Source organism: Gopherus evgoodei, chromosome 1, assembly GCF_007399415.2.
Source record: "Gopherus evgoodei ecotype Sinaloan lineage chromosome 1, rGopEvg1_v1.p, whole genome shotgun sequence".
NCBI classification, from domain to species: Eukaryota; Metazoa; Chordata; order Testudines; family Testudinidae; genus Gopherus; species Gopherus evgoodei.
The window spans coordinates 361,228,019-361,248,510 of record NC_044322.1 but is presented as its reverse complement, the minus strand read 5'-3'; the positions used below and the strand labels follow the sequence as shown (position 1 = coordinate 361,248,510).

Genomic DNA, 20,492 nt, shown 5'->3' with positions numbered 1-20,492 from the left:
ATTTCTTTGGCAGACGACCAGGGCTATTAAGAAGTTGGAAAGATGCTGTTGTCTAGTGGTTAGAGCAGGGGTCATGGTGTCTACTTCTGGTTCAGCTTTATTGAGTGACCTTGGGCCTTCCCCTGTCCCCTTTTTGTGTCTCCATTTTCCCCATCTGTACAAAGGCGGGAATACCTCCCACACAAGGGTGATATAAGCTTCATTTAACCTATCTGTAAAGTGCTGGACAATCCCTAGATGCCAAGTGCTGAGCAAGTACAAAATAAATACTAAGATTAATAACAATAATTTAAAAAACCTCCACAACAATCTTTAAGGATTCTTTAAACATTTTTTAATTTGGCAGTTGTCAAGACAGCTGCTGCACAAGCAGTTTTGCAGGACAAAGAGAACACAGCCCAGGACACGACACCAAACCTTGGGTGGCAATTTCCCTCTCAAAAACATGAATACAATGCACACTTGGTGTTAAAGATTGGAAGAAATCCATCAGCCATGATGAATAAGGATCCTTTTCCAGTGTGGGTGAGCAGTGAATGGTGGAAGGAAAGAGGGAAAAGATGTGGCAACAGATTAGCATGGTGGTCAGAAACTCATTTCAGACAGGTGGGCACTCTGAACCTGCCTCCTCCTCCCTTCCCTGGCCTCTACTGTTGAGTACACGTCTGCTACAGTACCAGTGATGTGAATCGGGGTGTGTCTTTCAAGTGGGTGACTGACTCAAGTGATATTTATGAAAGGGAGAGTTAAATCTCTGAAGAAGTTTGCAAATTCAACTTTTTATCAGGCAGGGAATTTCCAACTACTTCCATCATTATTTGGAACAGGCTGACCTCTGGAAACTGACGATTCATGGCTCTGAGGCAGAGGAACAGCAGAAACTGAAACTGATGACACAGTGCATTGCCTCTAATGACATGTGAATTGGCTCAACATCATTCAAAATGAAAGCCAAGTTCCACCCGTCAGGAACTAGCAACCAGTTCTCTTTGCAATGGAAACAGCAGTAAAATAATAATAATAATAATAAAATCAATGCACCTACATAGCATTGTACAGAAGAGCAACAGTGTTGACAGAGCTCAAATCAACAAAATCTTGAGACAACTTCAAGACAGTCAAGATTTCACAAATTAGCTCTAAATCTGCCCTTGATGGTCATGGTGCTGTTTCCACTAGTTGGAGCCGAATTTCCATTTATGGTATCAGACTAACAAAGAGAGAATCCTTCCCCACACTGTCCCTCCCCCCTGCCAGCTGGCTACCCACTTTAGAAACCAAGGCAAAGCAGCAATAGCTCAGAGACAGCCTGATATTCATTTGCACCCCTATCCCCCGCCCCAACCCCACTGCTATCCACATTTCATCAGGGTTAAACTTTGTAAGTTTCCTCTTGATGAAGGGAGATCAGTGCGAGCTCTCAGGATAATATATTAGGGAAGCTTGGCATGATTAAGTGTAAAAAACCCAAACCCAAACCTCAGACTGTATGTCCCCCACCATAACACACATTTTTTATCAATAGCTACTACAGATTGCAGGCAGGGGCGGTGCCCCATGCTGCTCTGATTCTGGGATGCAATGGCATGGATTACACTGTAGTGATTTTCTTGTCCTTGGTGGCTTGTTTGATGGCAGCCTGCTCGCAGATGATCTCTTTCAGGCGCTGCAGTCTTATGTTCTGGGTTGTCTGGTCCCCGACGCCAGTCTGGCTACGGTGCAGCAAGCTCAAGGCGTAGATGTACTCCAGCTCCGTGTACTTCACTCCTTGATCCACCACTACGTTTAAGAGCTCGTCGGCCGTGTTGTACAGCATCTCATAATACTGCCTGTAAAGCAAGCAAGAAAAGCAGCCATGAGCATGATCCCAGGTGCTTCTGAATCAATACATCCATTTACACTGTAACACGCTTTTATAGGTAGCCATCCTGCAGCAAAACAACTTCAGGACCAGACTTCAAAGAGAAACTGCTGAACTTCAGTTCATTTGCAAATGTGACACCATCAGCTCAGGATTGAACAAAGCCTGTGAATGGCTAGCCAACTGCAAAAGCAGTTTCTCCTCCCTTGGTTTTCACACTTCACCCTCCCTGATTGAACTAACCTTGTTATCTCCAGACTGATTCTGGCCTGCATATTTATACTTGCCTCTGGAAACTTCCACTCATGCATCCGACGAAGTGGGCATTCATCCACAAAAGCTCAAGCTTCAATATGTCTGTTAGTCTATAAGGTGCCACAGGACTCTTTGCTGCTATAACACACTGTAATTTGTTATTATGTATTATTGGTATGATGCTAGCGCCTACGAGTCCCAGTCATAGACCTGGACCTAACTGTGCTAGGTGCTGTACAAACACAGAACAAAAAGACAGTTCCTTCCCCCAAAGTCTTACAATCGAAGTATAAGACAAGACACAACAGGTAATACAGACAGATAGGTGCAGGAGGACATCGCTTGCCCCCCTCCACATCTCACACCATTCATCCACAAGTAAAACACACCTCTGTGCCATGGAAAACTACAGGGAAAATCTCCTCCAGCAGTTAGTAACAGCAGGAAAGTTATCTTTAGACTCTGGCCTCTAGAGGGCACTGGGCACAAGTACAAACAAAGCAGTTCATTCAGACTCTCTGTCCAACCTGGTCAAAGGGCAGAAACCTTCAGGATTGGAGAGGTTCAATCAGCATGATAAGAACTTATGCCCTTGTGTCCTGATGGATGCTAATAGGAAGTAGGGCTGCCAAACCTCCAGGATTGGCCTGAGGTCTCCAAGAATTCCTGTGATGAAATCTCCAGGAATAAATCCAACCCAAATTGGCAACCCTAATAGGAAGCAGAGTGGATTTACAGGCAGGGCCCTAAATGCAGCGTCAGTCAATGTCATTGTAATTGGGAAAGAAATTCACAAAAATGAAAATGTCTTTCATCTGGTCCAGGTGGCTCTTGTAATAAGTTAAAGCTGAGATGAGGGAACAGGGCTTGTACAGAAGCTGCAGATCTGGCTAGTTTCAATTAGTGTTAAAGGCACTGAATTAAAGAATGAATTTTAAAATCGTGAATTTAAGCAAGGAGTCACTGCAGTGATCAAGGTGTCGCTTTCCAAGGGGGTTGATGCTGATCAGTCTGACAGTTAATCACTGGACCATTATGGAAAGGTTGTGCTTTGATTGGCCTATGGATTGGATTTTATTCCTATGTTCCAGCCAATCAGAAAGAAGTGATTACCCTTGCTTGCACTTCTATTAGGTTTGTGGTAGGAGACACAGGTTTTACTCCCCCACCCCCACCTAAGAATAAAACCTATTTCATGATGAGCTCATTTTAATTATTTGTAAAATCAGAGAATGTCAGTGATCTCTCTAGGAGGGAGTGTTGTCTAGCAGTTGGAGCAGGAGATTAGGAGTCAGGACACTGGGTTTCTTTACATGGCACTATAACTGTGTGGCCTTGCACAAAAGACACAGCTTCTTGATGCCTCATCTGTACAATGGGAAGAATAATACTCACTTAGAAGGATCTCATGATGCTGCCAGGAGTCTGAGGTCCAGACTGTGCCACGAAGGCAGGACCAGTGTGGAGGCGGGCTGGAGCTCCCCAGGCCGGAGGCGGCTTTGGAAGCATTATGCCTTAAGGTGCTGTTGGGTTATCCTCTTTAGGAAGCAGCACGTTCTTCCCTCCATGGCTGTCCTGCCCTTTTGGCCAGTGTTGGGGAGTCAGGGCTCTGGGCTCCATCAACCCCTAGTCCCTTTAGCAGTGGCAAGTGCTGCAATTCTGGGCAGACCCCAGCTGGGAGAAAGTTCCTTGTACACCGCTTTACTTGTGGAAGTGCAAAGCTGGTTCTCCCAGGTAGGTGGTGAGACCTGGCTGCCGGGTCTGCCTTTCTTTGGGGATGTCACAGGCACAGGGAGTGTAGGATGGATGGATGGATAGATGGAAAATCTCTCTTTGCCAGTGAGGAACCAACTGCCCTTTTACCTTTGTATGGACCCTAAAGAAACAACTGTCTTAGAAGCGCAGGATAAAGATCCTTTTCTCTTTGCACGCAGCATATTGCAACAAGAACTCATTTCAAATGAGCACCATGGCCCCTGCACGTCTCCCGGCTGCAGAGCCAGGGAAGGTAGGAATGCTGCAGTGTGTCTGAAGGTGAAGTCTGTGTTGTTTGTGTGTGTTCCGGCAGTGGGACGTGGTGGAGTAAATAATTTAAGTGCTTGCAGGGGCGGCCCAGGAAAGCGATCACCTTCGCCTCCTCTCCGCTGTCTGAATGCATTAAAACAGCAATCTGAGGAGCCACTGGAAAGCGGTGCACTAAATGTTACATTCCTCTGGTCCTTTGGCCTGTAGCCCCCAGGGATGGCCTCACGGAGAGACCCCACTGTCTGTGCACAGTACCCAGCATGCAGACTGGAGTACTAATCAGTTTTACTGATGACCTTGTGCAGGTGCCGCAGAGCTCACATTTTGACTGGCTAGATTCTCGCACCATGCTGGTCTCTCTACAGTCCAGCAGAAATGTTATCTGTCTCCGTGTCCTTCAAGACTTAAACCACCGCTGTGGCTTGAAGGATTTGTTCCCAGAGCTCAAGTCTGTTCCCAAGTTCTCCTCATCCTGAGCTGGTTGGAAGGGGGGGTGGGTTCTGACAGCTAAATGATGCTGACACAAAACTCATCCCCAATTGTGAGCACCACACGGGATGGGTGATGGACAGGAGTTCCGGTGAGATGCCCGAGCGGGAGAGAATCTGTGTGTGTCAGAGGGGGGCGTGCAGGGAAGGACAGAGGAAATGGAAATAGAAAGAAGCTCCTTAAGAGCAAGGCAGTCAGGTATGGATTCTGCAGGTCCCGATTCAGCTCCGAGTGGTGGCTTAATCAATTATAGGAAGTGTTCTTCCCATTATATCCTCCCCTTTTTGTGTAGGGAGTCATTTATACAGCACCCACAAATATGCTGGGTACTGTACAAAGCAAATAAAATGACCTATCTTGAGGCGCTAACCACAAGTGAGAACAACAAACAATAGGCATCAAGCTAAAGAAAGCCAAAGGTTGCAGTAATAAATCACTCAGTATAAGAACGTGCAAGATTTTGGTGGTGCCACTAAGTTATATATTCAGAGAGTGTGTGAGTGAATGAGTAAGAGTATATGTATATATGTGTTCTTTAACAACTGAAGCTAAAGGACAATGTTGGCACAAGGACATATGAATATATATTGGCCATGAATAAATTTAGGCTGGAAATTAAAAGAAGGGTTCTAACTATCTAAGGGGTAAGGTGCTGAAACAACCTGGCAATAGGAGTAGTAGAGGGCAAACAAGCAACTAGTTTTAAGATGGAGCTTGGTAAGTTGATGAATAGGATCCAGGGCTGGCACTTCCATTAGGCAATGCTAGGCAGTTGCCTAGGGTGCCAGGATTCCGGGGGTGGCATTTTGTGCGCTCCCCTTGGGGCGCACGGGAGCTTCTGGTTCCGCTCCTGTCACGCTGCCGAAGAAGGACCTTCTGCCGCCGTGCCACGAAAAACAGCGGCAGGCAATTGAGCTGGTTGGAAGGGGGGGGGGGATTCTGACAGCTAAATGACGCTGACACAAAACTCATCCCCAATTGTGAGCACCACACGGGATGGGTGATGGACAGGAGTTCCGGTGAGATGCCCGAGCGGGAGAGAATCTGTGTGTGTGTGTCAGAGGGGGGCGTGCAGGGAAGGACAGAGGAAATGGAAATAGAAAGAAGCTCCTTAAGAGCATTCAACTGGGTGAAACTGAAAAACAAAGAGCGCTGGTGAGCTTCCAGGGTTAACGTTACAGTCAAGAAAGTTCCTGGAGCTAGAGAGAGTCAAAGGGCCAGCTCACTGGTGAAGTTTCCGAGCCATCACAAGACGTCCCCTGAGAGTTTGTGATGTTGCTGACGCTACAAGGCGCTATCCCCACCGGAAACACAGGACCAACGGGTCAGGGAATCTGTGATGATACAGAACAATGGCTCCCAAACTTTCTTCTGGGAACTCTGGTCACAAGCAGGGGTAGCTGAATAGCATGAGTAGCTTTGCAGTAAAGTGGGCAGAGCATGGGACTATTGAATTTTATTCCAGCTTCCGCTTTTGGCCTTTGTTAAGTCTCCTCACCTTCCTTGCCTGAGATTCCCCATTGCCAAAATCCTGTGGCAAATGGGATGCTGTGATGATAAAGGTGTAAAATCTGAAAGATGGCTACCTAAAGTTAGGCTCCTAAATCCATATCAAGGCACCTAAATAAATGGTCTGATTTTTCTGAAGCGCTGAGCAACCAGCAGCTCCCATTAACCTCCCTGGGAGCTGCTGGCTGCTCAAAACACGTTGGAAAATCAGACCACATATTTAAGTGCCTAAATACGAAGGCAGGAATCTAATTTTAGAGTAAGTTTGAAAATCTTGTTCAATGTGTATTACCTACCTCCTTCTTCCCCCTCTCACCCTCTACATTAAAAGAACAATAAGGTTGCAAAGTCAAGCACTCAAAAGTCAAGAAATGCCTGCCACTTTTGGAGGATTTAGCTGCAAAGCTCTAACAAATTTCTATTGCGCACGTGCACACTGAGATTTTTCAGAAGTTTATAAATTTGGCCAGACTGAGGTGGATTTTCATAGGGATGGCAAAGGCAGACCCCTAACCTAGCAGTCACTCCCTGCCAAATTTCAAGCCCTTGCACCACAGCATGAGGGCAGTAGAGCCTCTCAAGGAAAAGGTCACCAGAAGTTTTGTCTAACATGGGCATAACAATATATTTCCCCTTAATCTCTTTTTCAGAAATGGCAGAACCATTCCAGCTGAAACTTTCCAAAACAACCCAGCCTGAGACAGACACCCAGCCTGGAAAATTTCAGCTCAAAGTTTGGTGAAGTTTTAAGCAACCAAATTATATGCAGTTGAAAGCAGAGTCCTACCCAGGGAAATGTCAGGCAGCCCTAATTCTAGGCTGCACTATAAGGTGCTAAAATGCGCGCACGAAACCTTCTGGTGCTCTCCCTGGCCCCAGCTTATTTGGACAACTGTTCTTTTCAAAACTTTCTGAAATGTTTGAAACTATGCACAAGCAGCTGGGTCACATTTGTCTTTCAGCAGGAGGCTGGACAAAGATGTCTACACCCTTTTTATCTGTCTGTGGAAGCATTGACCGCCCTGGGATATGAGCTCCTGGTTTTGGGATGCATCCTAATCAATCATCTTGCTAACCAGCCTTAAATCTCCATGTGATCAACATGCAACATTTGAGTTGGCACCGGGGAGACAGAAGCAGTTCACAACCTTGTCCAAAAGCACTAACACTGGCCTTGCCTTCAGCAGCAGATTGCCACCTCTACTTTCTCCTCTGTAACATGTTCTAAACCCTCAGCTTCCACAGTAGAAATCTGCACCTAACCAAAGAGTCACCTGTCACTCTTTTCAGAATCAGATTATTTTTTTAATTAAAAATTTCCCACAAAGAAAAAGGAAGGTATGCATTTTTAATTGGGTAAAATGAAAACTCGGCCTCTCTGGCATTGCATCGCCTTTGGCCAAGCCTGATTTGCAGGAATAATTATTCACTGCATTACTGAGTCTGCTCAACTTTTCCTCCCTTGTCTTTGAAAGTATTAATAAATATTGATCAGACACACTCCTGTTTGCCTTTGCCAAAGCAATTCTGATGGACTCATCTTCTGATGTTATCAAATAATGAAATATGAAAGAGTGAGTGGAATTAGCCTCTTGTTCTGTGATTTTTTATTTAGGCTCTTCATTTTCCTTTCAGAAATGTGTTTGTGCCTGCCACTACAAATGTTCTTTTGATTGTCAGAAGGGGAGGACAGGTTATGGAGAGGTGTTCTGCACTCAATGGAACTTCGCAAAATACTTCGTTTTTTAATCTTGCCATTTAAAACAGAAAAAACCCAATTAATATTTATTAGAAGTCTCTTCCACCATCTGATGAGACAAGTTAACAAATACTAATATGTATTAACACACCTAACAAAAAACTCCTAATGCCCTTGGCCTCCTATCAGCTTCAGTGTGACTGTGTTTGGGTGCAAGGGTCCACCCCCACATGGAAGATCAGCTCTTCCAGGCGGTCAGATACACAAAGACAGGCGCAGTATCAGAACCTGTATAGAATGGAATAGATCAGAGCCTGACCCCACAAATCCTTTTGCACCTGAGGAGACCCACTGACGTCACGGAGCTGCTTGAAGAGTAAGGACTATTTGTGTGTGTTTGTAAGCTTGTTAGGGGCAAGGATGGTCTCTTCGTTCTGTGTTTGTACAGCACCTAGCACAATGCAGCCCGGTCCATTACTGGGGCCCTTAGGGGCTATGCTAATACAAATAAATAATGACAACTGTGTGAACACAGGCTAGACCAGGGATACTCAGACCTCAGTGGTTCAGGAGCCAAATTAGCAATCAACATTAGCTAAAAGAGAGACAGTCGTGTGAATTCACTGTTTCATTTGCTCTCTCTCTCTGATAAACTGTCACAGCAAAATGACTGACCCCAAGTAGTCTACAAGTGGTTAATAATGTAGTAAAAGCATCCTGATCGGTTAATAATTACATCACACCATGTTTTAATATCAAGCGCTACGAAGAGCCACAGGAGACACATTGAAGAGCCACTTTGCAGGTCCCAAGCCTCAGTCTGAGTATCACTGGGACAGATTCATTCTCAGCAGGGTCTTCTCTGCCAAGGGCCCATGACTTCATGATCACTCTGAGTAAAGCTGAAGCATCTTCCCTGTATCAAGAGCCTTTGGGAAATCCCAGTCAGGCTAGTCTCAGCATTTAAAGGATGCCATAGGGCGTCAGGCAGTCCTCCAGGCCCTGCCATCCAAGGCATTAAATCCTGTATATGGGTGTTAGTGCCCAAACAAATCAGGAAGGTTTTTGTGACTCTAAGGGGTAAAAATACTAAATCAGTCCTCTCCTTTGTGTACCCTCCCCTGGTAAGATAAGAAGGGGCCATGCAAAGCAAAAGACAGGTCACATTTAAAACAAATAAGGAATTGGTTCTTCACACATGGTCTGACACTGCTCTCCCTTACACTCATGTAAATCAAGAGGAACTCCATCGGTACACCAGAGTAAAAGTGTGACCAGCTACTGTCACATACCATCCCTAGATCTGAAGAGGGACCGGATAGTGTTACAGCCAATACAAAGAGTCTGTGGCAGTTACGCAGACTGAGATACGGGTAATCAAAGTTCATGCTTCAGGCAGTAAGCCAAGTGTGCAACCACTATGGAGGGGAGCATATCCCACTCCAGCTTTATCCCATTCTGCTTATGTGCAGGAGCAGGACTAATGCATTCTCACAGTGGGTCCCTCCAAGCTACTGACAATGTGGCTTTAGCACTGGTGAGAGTTGATCACTGCAGGGTCAGGAAGGAATTCAACTTTCCTGTTTGCACAACTGATCAGCTGGGGACGTGGGCCTGGTTTGATTTGCTTTCTTCAGAAGCATAATGGACCTGGTTTGATGGCTCATTGGCTTGACCTGGTATGGCAGAACGTATGTCCGTTCATCTTTTACAAGTTCTTAGAACGGATTACTCCAGATGTCAGGTGACAGTAAAAGCAATCACCTCCTTAGGAGAGGAAGGAAACAACTAATTCACTCCCTTATTTTTGCTCTTTAGAATTGGAAAAGCTGGAGAGGGTGACAGATGCCTCAGGACCAGTCCTCTCTGTCTATATTCACCCAGAAGATTGGTGGCAGTAATATGGGGGCTTATGGCAGGGGAGGGGAAGTGATGGAATATCTCAGAAATTCAATGATGGTTCAAAGGATGCCCAGGGGAAGCACTTCAACAGCTGGTAATACAGGCAGCGGAACCAATCTTGTCTTCGTGACACATGAAGTTTGTTTGGCAAACACAAGACTCAGTCCTGCCACCCTTGCTTGCGTGAGTGGTCCCTAACTCATCTCATGGAAAGCCACTGGGCCATTTATTTAAGGCCTGTTCACCCGACAGGGCTGGGGGCTTGGGCCCAAAGTATCTGGATTTTCTGGTGTGTCCTAAAATTCTTATGGTAGGATATAGGGTAGGAAGACAAACACTACACCTTGATCTTTGGATCCTGGAGCTGGGATCAGAGGAAGACATGCTGAGAACAAATCTGAAGAGACCGAGCAGAAGAGGCCAAAGAATAGAAAAAAGGGTTGTGTTTTCAAAATGATGGTTTCAAAACCAAACCTCCGGATCCCCAAGTACTGAACCCATTTAACAACACTGCAGTTCTGAGCACGTTTATTAGACATAAAAACCTCTTGGGAAAAATGATCATCTCTCGAACTCTCTTTTTGGGAGGAAAGAAAAAAAAAAGAGGGTTTCTCACTTAAAAAAACCCATCTCTGAAAAGGCAATCATGGCGAGACAAGCTCCTTTGAGAGCTATTAATACAACTCTCCATTTAAATGCTAATGTTAACCTATAACCCGGGACCTGCACACAGAAAAGTTTTTCAGAGGATGGTCAGGTGAATTCAAAATTCAATCATGATTTTCTTAAGAATGATTTGCTCTCATCTTAAGAGAAAGACCTTCAGATTTCCAGTGTGTCAGTTTAGAATAAGGAACATCACTTTTATTATTCATGTTTTTACATAGATACCAATTCTGTAACAATGCAAGGCAGTCAGGTATGGATTCCGCAGGTCCCGATTCAGCTCCGAGTGGTGGCTTAATCAATTATAGGAAGTGTTCTTCCCATTATATCCTCCTCTTTTTGTGTAGGGAGTCATTTATACAGCACCCACAAATATGCTGGGTACTGTACAAAGCAAATAAAATGACCTATCTTGAGGCGCTAACCACAAGTGAGAACAAACAATAGGCATCAAGCTAAAGAAAGCCAAAGGTTGCAGTAATAAATCACTCAGTATAAGGACGTGCAAGATTTTGGTGGTGCCACTAAGTTATATATTCAGAGAGTGTGTGAGTGAATGAGTAAGAGTATATGTATATATGTGTTCTTTAACAACTGAAGCTAAAGGACAATGTTGGCACAAGGACAAATGAATATATATTGGCCATGAATAAATTTAGGCTGGAAATTAAAAGAAGGGTTCTAACTATCTAAGGGGTAAGGTGCTGAAACAACCTGGCAATAGGAGTAGTAGAGGGCAAACAAGCAACTAGTTTTAAGATGGAGCTTGGTAAGTTGATGAATAGGATCCAGGGCTGGCACTTCCATTAGGCAATGCTAGGCGGTTGTCTAGGGCGCCAGGATTCGGAGGGTGGCATTTTGTGCGCTCCCCATGGGGCGCACGGGAGCTTCTGGTTCCGCTCCTGTCACGCTGCTGAAGAAGGACCTTCTGCCGACGTGCCACAAAAAACAGCGGCAGGCAATTGAGCAGCTCAATGACTGCCGCTGTCGTCTGTGGCATTTCGGCGGAGGGTCCTTCTTCGGCAGCGTGATGGGAGCAGAACTGGAAGCTCCTGCGTGCCTCGTGGGGAGCGCACAAAATGCCGCACCCCAAATTCTGCCTAGGGTGCCAGAAACTCTGGCGCCGCTCCTGATAGGGATCTGACGTGGCAGCCTGTGATAACAGGACTGGACTAGATGAATCAGGATGTCTCGTCAAGTCCTATGTTCCTAGCTCATTTCTTGTTGGCAAATATTGGAGAAGAGGGTTTGGGGGAGTGATTTGAATGGGGAGACAAGAAGGTGATGGGTTGGCAAACAAGGATCTTAGGGACATTCTATTGGTAGGGAACACAAGAGATAAGGGCGGGAGAGGAAATCTAACAGGTTAAAGATGGGTGCCAGCATTGCAGCAGCGGGGGCAGGGGAGGATCATCATCATGTTCCCATTACATCTCTGGTGTTCAGGGCAGCAACAAAGCTCCTCCGCTCCTGTCTGTTTCTGGCAAGTCTTTCAATGGTTCCCCAGCTGTGCCCCAGGTTTTTCAGTTCAGCTTCCACAGCGGTTTTCCAGCGGCCTCCTTTCCGCTTGCCTTCAGGTGTCCATCTTATTGCTACTCTGGTGATGGACTCAGTTTCCATCTGAAGCACATGGCCGATCCATCTCCACGCCTCCTGGCAATGAGGGTGCTCATATCCTCTTGGGTGCACTGTGTCAATAGATCTTGTTTTGAGATTGTTCTGGGCCAAAAAATACAGAGGATTTTTCTGAGGCAGGTTGTATGAAATGAAGACCATTTGGACATGTCAGACTTTCTCATTCCCCAGCATTCTGCACTATAAAGTAGTGTTGAAAGTACGCAGCTCTGATAAATCTTGAGTTTGGTTTTGGTGTTGTATTTTGATGATTTTCAGACTGTATTTAAGCTCCTGAAGGTGTTCCTGGCTTTACTGATTTTGTTCCAGAGGCCCTGGCTTGTTCCACCGTCCTGGCTGATGGTGCTACCCAAGTATGTGAATGTTTTTACATTGGTGAGAATATAATCCTCTATCCATATTGATGATGGTGAGGCAATATTAAATGTCATGATATCTGTCTTATTGCGTTTGATTTTCAGTCCAATTTGCTGGCTGAATGTGTTGAGTAGAGTTGTTTTTTCTTGTTTATGGTGTTGGGAATGTGATAGGAGAGCGACATCATCTGTGAAGTCCAGGTCTTCAAGGATGAAAAGAGTGTCCATTTAATGCCTCTTGGCATGTCTTCTGTTGTATGCCGCATTACCCAGTCGATGGCAATGTTGAAGAGGACTGCAGACATGACAAACCCCTGACTACTCCTGTTTTGACTTCAAAACTGAGCTCACTATGATCAACACTGCATGAAAAGTTGAAACAGAAGCTTTTGATGACGTTGATTATAAGGAAAGGGATTCCATATGCCCAAAGAATGCACCATAGGCTGGACCTGTGAATGCTATCAAAAGCCTTCTCAAAGTCTATGAAATTTATGTAGAGTTGCCATTGCCATTCTAAGTACTGTTGTATTATGTTTCGTAGAGTGAAGGTCTGGTCTGTGCATCCACGCTCTTTCCGAAAACCAGCTTGCTCTTTTCTGAGAATGCTATCAACTGCCTCTGATATATGCCGGACTATGATCTTACACAATACTTTGCTTGGCACAGATAAAAGTATGATACCACCCCAGTTATTACAATCACTGAGAGTTCCTTTCATTGGTATTTTCACTATAACCCCACTGGTCCACTCATCTGGCACTTTTTCCCTTTCCCAGTCTGATGTAAATAGAGGAGCCAGGATATACGCTGTTAATTTAGGATTTACCTTGAACAATTCTGCATTCAAGTTATCCTTGCCAGGAGCTTTCCCATTTTTTAAGGATTTGATGGCTTGAATGGCCATGTCTTTCCATTGCTCTGTCACTGTTTGTATTGCCCTTACTGACCTTGGCATTCAAGTCTCCCATGATGATAGTTAGGCAGTGGAGAGTTGAGGTCTAAAATGTCCGCTGCAGCAGCATTGTGCAGGGCCCTAAATACAAAGGCAAGACTTTTTAACTTGGGCAAAGGGGAGCCCATGGAATTCAGTATTTCTCAGACAGTCCCACTCTTTACAAAGACAACTATGATTTTTGCACATTTTTAATGATCAGTGTTTTAAAACGAGCAGGAACCTACAAGGGTGAGTTCTGGTCCTTCTTTCCCACTGGGAGCCCATGAGAGTGTAACAGAAATTAGAAATGGAACACTTACTACTGTACATCAAGGAGTCCATTCCATCAGCTGTGCAGGATCACTTCCTACACTGTATTCTCTATGTGCTATGTCCAGTCATGGTTTTAAATGTAACAAAGTGATAGGGATTGTCCCACTATTCCTCATAATCCCTTTAAAATGTTCTTTGTTTAACTTAATCCAATTTACATTCTTTTGTGCCTGTTCAGACAATGATAACGATCCTAACAATGATCCTTCATCTCAAAAGAACCCAAAGAACTTTGTAACCATATAATGGATCACTTCACATGCTACTGACACACAAGAAAAGAAAGACAGCAGCTCTGTAACAGGGCAATGCAAAACTATGTAGCAATTCAGGACAGGAAATTAAGAATACATAACCAATGCCTTCCTGAAGTAAAAAAGCATAAAGTATATAAACAGTCTCACTTAGGGGAATAATGATGGAAATTTTCAAGAAGTGAAATGGTGTGTTAAAGGAAATGTAACTTGAAAGGGAGAAATAACAGAAAACGTATAAAATAATGCTACTTTGCACTCCTCTGAAAATCAAAACATGCTATAGGCTCTTTAGACTTTATGTCCAGAAGGGAGCATCATGATCATCTAGTCTGACTTCCTGCACATCACAGGCCACAAAGAACCTCATCCACCCACTCCTGTAATAGACTCCTAACCTCTGGTTGAGTTATTGAACTCCTGAAATCTTGATTTAAAAACTTCAAGTTACAGATAATCCACCATCAGCAAGTGACCCGGGTCCCACTCTGAAGAGGAGGGTGGGAAAAAAAACCCCAGGGTCTCTGCCAAACTGACCAGGGGGTAAATTCCTTCCCAGCCCCAAACATGGCAATCAGTTACACCCTGAGCATGTGGGCAAGATCCACCAGCCAGACCCCTGGGAAAGAATTCTTTATAGTAACTCCGAGCCCTTCTCATCTAGTGTTCCATCACTGACCGCAGGAGATATTTGCTAATAGAAGTAGTGGATGGGCCACATGCCATAGTAGGCAATCTCATCATACCACCCCCTCCATAAATTTATCAAGCTCATCAAACTTTTATGAATTAAGGTTTACAACTCCTCCCAATGAGGTGGGGGTGGTGTGAGCTCCTTTTACAAATGGGGGAACTGAGACACAAAGAGTTTAAGTGACTAGTCCAAAGGAAAAAAACAGTGGCAGAGATGAGAACAGAGCACTGATGTCCTATCACCCAGATCTGTACTTGAGCTTCTCTTCAGGGAAAAAGCGACAAAGAGTCTCGTGGCACCTTATAGACTAACCGACATATTGGTGCATAAGCTTTCATGGGTGAATACCCACTTTGTCAGATGCATGACCTTTGGGGACAGACTCCAGGACTCTAAGCTGGGGGCCAAGCAATTTTGGCTAACGTTTTTTTTAAAGAAGCCTAAAATTAAACTTCTTAATCCATATTAAGGCATCAAAAAAGAAGTATTCAAACCTGTTAAATAATTGTTCATAAACAATATCTATGACTCTCCTGGTGGCTTCTCATTGACTAGCAAAATGAAGCGAAGAACAGAAATTCTCACTCTCCAAATGGAACTTTATAGGGTATTAAATAAGTACCCACAGCACTTATCTAAATCTTTAATTAGTTCTATAATATACTGATGATATCAATGCTAATTAAATTTATACAGATAAAGAGCAGTGAAATTCTAGCCAAGTGAGCTGGAAAGTACATATTAAATAGTAAATTTAATGGTTCAAGCAGATAAGTGCAACTTTATATTAAAAAAATTAAATTCAATTTACATGTTGTATTCAAATTGATTCCGAGTGTTCAAATGATTGGGAAAAAAATCTTTTTAAATATATCAGTAATAGTGCTCATCTGACCTGTTTAAATATCAGTTATTAATGCCTGCATTTGCAAATAAACCACACACATGCATTTTTACAGCATATCAGAAAAAATTACCTAAACCGTATGCCAGTTTATAAAGAATATGAAGCCACTTTTCCCCCTGCCTCATGCGGAAATGAGGGGAGACTTGGAAATGAATGCAGCCCCAAAGAGAAGAGTCAGCAGTTTGAAAGAAGGTACTGCAAAAACTGCTCCAGTCAGCAAACAAACTAATACAATTCTAGCTATCCTTTGGGAATGACAATTACTGTGGCCAAAATCCTGCCATATTTACAATCAACTGGTTCAGAACTGCACAAAAAAAGCCTGATGCTGTAATCAAGGGGAGGTGTAGTGGTGTGCATTTGCAAGTGTTTAATGGGAATAGAAATTAATATTATTGGTGGGTGAAGGGCACATCTTATGAGATCACCTCATTCATTTATAGCCAAAGCAAAAGACGTGGCAACATGGGAAAGGCTGCATCAGATATTGGGTCCTTCTAGTCCAACGTCCTGCTCTGGCAGAAGTCAGGAGCCGATTCTTCCGAAAACCTTTAAAACTCAATATAATTGACCAATTGCCTAAATTCCATTTTCTTGAAAAGGACCAGCCTATGTTCTAATTTCACCCATGAATTCTCTTGGCTTGCCTACTTTAGTGGCTGCCAATGCTGGTAACTGGACTTTTATGGGCAGTGACACACCAAAACCAGAATGTGGTCTTTTGCCTACTGAAGATTCTGGGGGCTGTTGGAATGGCCTGCAAGTTCTTCCCTGCTGGACACGGGATAGAGGGCTACCAAAGTCAAGACTATAATGAAGCATCCTAAGTATCAACGACTGGCCCACCAGTGAAGCACAATTAACACCAGCAGAGCAGGGGATTGAGTGCTCTGTCCCTCTCTCTGGGGACAGATGCATGGTGAGATGGGACTAGGGGCACTTAAAAGGCTGCTAGCAAGGGAGAGATCAGTGAAACACTAGAGGGGTCTTGGATGAAGAAAACAAGAGCACCGTCCAGCCCAGGCTGTTTGTGGACCCACCCATGAGAAAAACCATGGATGTTTGCATCTCTCTAGTAAGTTTTGTGTATAGTATGATGCTGCCTCAGAAGAACATAAGAGGATGTGGGTATATTTAGGATAGAGAACTCGAGAAGCACTGTTACTTATTTCAATTCCCCAGTGAGACTTCCAGCTGAAGCAACAACAGAAGATGCAGAGTGGCTTCACGTTCCAAGCTTCCAGAAAGCAAAAGGTACTCTTGATTCTAGAAAAGGACATGCTATCAGCACCTGAAACTGCCCCTTCTGAACCTTCCTCTTCATTCACCTTGGGGGTCACTCTTCATAGTGGACTCGATCCTTTGCCTCTTTGCTGAGATGCAGTGCCAATTTTGCTGGTGGCTTTTGTGAGGTGACCACTTGGTCACTAGGAAGTGGATTCTGACTTGCCAACCAAATTCACATAAGCCACTGAACAATAAACAGATGATTAAAAACATCGTCATTTACCCATCTGCGCTGGATTTGAACAAGCAACCGAGAATCACATGGTACCATACTGCATAACCAAGGGTGTCTTTTACATACTACCGTTTCTTCAATAAAGTAGTGAGCTGTTTTCCATGATAGCACAGAGCTTAATCACTATTTACACCTCTTTTCCTCTTCTCTCTCTTTTTGGGTGTGTGTGGAGCATAATTTTGTATCTGATACATAACTCAAATACACTCACAAGGAACTTACTTTAGCTTCAGATGTAATGCCTTTATGTGCTATGAGATCTTATCTGAATTTTATATCCTTGATATATTTGATCTCAGATCTGGAGTAAAAAATTTTAAATTCTAGGCAAGCTTTGCAGCCTACAATAATGTTTGAGTAAGAAATTACATGTTGGAGATTGCTTCCTGAAAAGAATAATATCATTCTTATAAATCATCATCATACATGTATGTTCAAACACAGCAATTTCAATATAATTATTTTAAAACTGCTCTTAAAAACCAAAACTTAAGGTTTTAAATATCTACCTCAATTCACACTTTTTTCTTGGATAAAGTGAACAGGATCATGGGACAAATTTAATTGCCACATCAGAGTTTGTGTGTTGAAGTTCTACATCTGATGTGTGAAAGTTCAGGAATGCCAATCAGGCATGTTGCAGATGCCACTCTGCAAAATTTTCTCAGCCAGTCTCCATCTGCCAGATATGTTAATACTTGTGTTGAATCAATAATTCACCTCCTTAACTCCATGTTTCCTGCATCTTAGTCAGAATTGTCAATGTCTGCTTCACCAGAGGATCCATCCTGGACAGATAGGAGTCGCTTGGCCTGAATCTCCCATTAAGTTGGTGCTGTTCTGTACCCAGGAGACAGTCACTTTCAGTATTGCAGGGATCATCCAATCCACTCAGCTTTTTTCTGGTTTACATGTGAGCCAACAAAACCAAGATGCTCCACTTTTTATTAAAACACATACTTGGTGACTCTAATTCCTCAGAATCACCCCTCACTGTCCAAAAGCAGGCTGAACATTTTCCGAGAATTAAAACTCATAGCTTTTGAAGTACTAAATGAAGTCCTTGATCTTTCTCCAAAGAACTCAGATTTGGTTTTGGATGCAGGAAAGAGATAATGATGACTATAATACTTTGGATTTACAGTCTACGGATTACATGTATCAAGTAGGAAAATACTATAATGAACTCACTGTACATGCACATGCTGTTTCTCTCTGCTAGATGGAATCAAAATTGCTTATGGTGTATTCCTTGCACTATACCACTAACTGCTAATGGAGAATGTCCTTTAAATCAGATGGTAGGGACCTGTTGTTATGGAGCAAGAGGGCCTGGGTTCCATCCCTGAGGTTACCATAAAGCTCCAAATAGCCTCATTGGGGAACATAGTGACAGAACTGAAGCCCTTGGTGGCCACATATTAATTTATTGAAGTTCTATTACCCTTGTTTTACAGCGTGAAAGAGAGAGACAGAGCATTAGGAAGTCCCTGCCCAAGATTGCTCAGTGAGTCCACAGCAGATCTGAGATTAGAACCCATGACTCTTAGCCCTTTGCTCTAACTATGAGATTACAGTACGCCACATAAAATGACTTCCCTCTCATTAGTGGCAGCTATTCTCTCTGCTCTGCCATTTCTAGCTTTGGGGTAGCTCCCCACTGCTGGTAGGACTTGCCCTTCTGCCGCTGCCACACCAGACATGTTCTCTGGAGCAGTCAGCTCATCTCATAGACTCATAGACTCTAGGACTGGAAGGGACGTTGAGAGGTTATCAAGTCCAGTCCCCTGCCCTCATGGCAGGACCAAATACTGTCTAGACCATCCCTAATAGACATTTATCTAACCTACTCTTAAATATCTCCAGAGATGGAGATTCCACAACTTCCCTAGGCAATCTATTCCAGTGTTTAACTACCCTGACAGTTAGGAATCTCTTTGCTTCAACGCTGAAGCTCAAACCCCATCTCTCCTAACCTGTCTAGAACCAGCAACCACTCCACCTATCCCCCACACTGGGGCTAACACCAATACTTCATACCTCTCCACATCTGTTGCCCCCGCCTGATTTTGTGCCTTCATTTTTCTGCCGCCATAATGCCGCTGCATTGGCAGGTAAAGAGCTCATCTCCTCAGCTTAATTTAATTAAGGGAGAAACATCTGCGAAATATGTGCTTTAATAGCACAGAAAAGTGATGAGTGGTGACCCTCAAACATAATACACAGCACAAATATATGTTACATTCTAGCAGATTACCGGGCATGAAGCATTGCAGTTTCTAATGAGATCTGACTGACAGGGTAAACCAATTCGCTACTAAGGACTTGAGTACATTCACTCCTATCTATGGGGGTTTGTGGTAGAAAGAAGCAGCTGATAGTGAAAGGAGCAGGACATTTTTTCTAATTGCTTCCATTTGCAGCCTGGAACAAAGCAATTGAGTTGCACTTTAGGCTGACAATCTAATATTTATTTTTTGAAACAATTTGTAGACAAATGGCCAGATAGTTGCTCTTCACACACTGAGGTTTTATTCCCTTTGTGATTTTTTTTTGTCTTGTGTCAATTTTTCTTTTCAAATACCTGTCCCTCTTCTAACACCTTTGTTTGCGGATCGCTGACACCATTTTTAATCATGGGGGCATAAAGAAGTTCCCTAAATGCTATGTTTGGAGTCTCAGATCAGGAGGTAAAATAGATAACTGATGGGTCTAAATGCGCAGAGAGGGACCTCACACTTGAAAAGAGAGCTTCCTGGGGAGTCTGTCTCTTGACCCATTCAAAGTGGGATGACTCTGAAAGTTCATTTCCTTGCCGGAGTTCTGGGGCCTGCTTCTGATCCCAATTACACCAATGTAAACCAAAGGCAGCTCCATTTAAGTGAATGCCGCTACCTCAGTGTGAAATCAGCATCTGGCATCAAGGCTGTCTCTGTTACATTACTCGGGCGCTACAGGAAATGTAACAGGCTCTCTTCCTAATCAGATATTTCTCAAGGGGATGAAACTTCTATGTTCCCCCATTACCACACAAGCCATCCCAGCTGAGCTCATACGGTCCTCCTCTTTCCTGCCATTTCCCCTCTCTTCACTCCTAGGCAGACCCCTCCCCAGGGAAGCAGGCATCTCCGAGTGCTAGCAGGTAAATAGTGAGTAAAATCAATCCAGACAAAGAGTCAATTCTACAGATTCTGCTGGATTGCTATTTGCTGGCCCTCTGGAGTTCCTATTGTTAATGAAGAACTTGTTTTTTACAAAATACATTCCCCCTCCCTCCCATTCTCCCTGGATAGCAATCACCTTGAAAGCTTAAAAAAATACACTGTACTGCCCTTTATAGGCTTCTGTCTGGAGGTGCTGCTGTCACATCCAGGGTTACAAAAACACATCATTGTCCTCCCACAGGGCTACTGAAACTTCAGAGACAATTTCTCTACAGTCGACATGA

General features: G+C 43.9%; 1 protein-coding gene across 1 annotated transcript in view; it reads right to left on the bottom strand.

The window, feature by feature from the left end:
* Positions 1 to 311: 311 nt before the first annotated feature.
* Positions 312 to 20,492, bottom strand: part of EXOC4 (exocyst complex component 4) — a 632,193-nt gene continuing 612,012 nt past the window's right edge. The window contains exon 18 of the mRNA XM_030575663.1: positions 312 to 1,829. Coding sequence (XP_030431523.1) covers positions 1,592 to 1,829 — 238 coding nt within the window. The 3' untranslated portion in view covers positions 312 to 1,591. The remainder of the gene's footprint in view (positions 1,830 to 20,492) is intronic.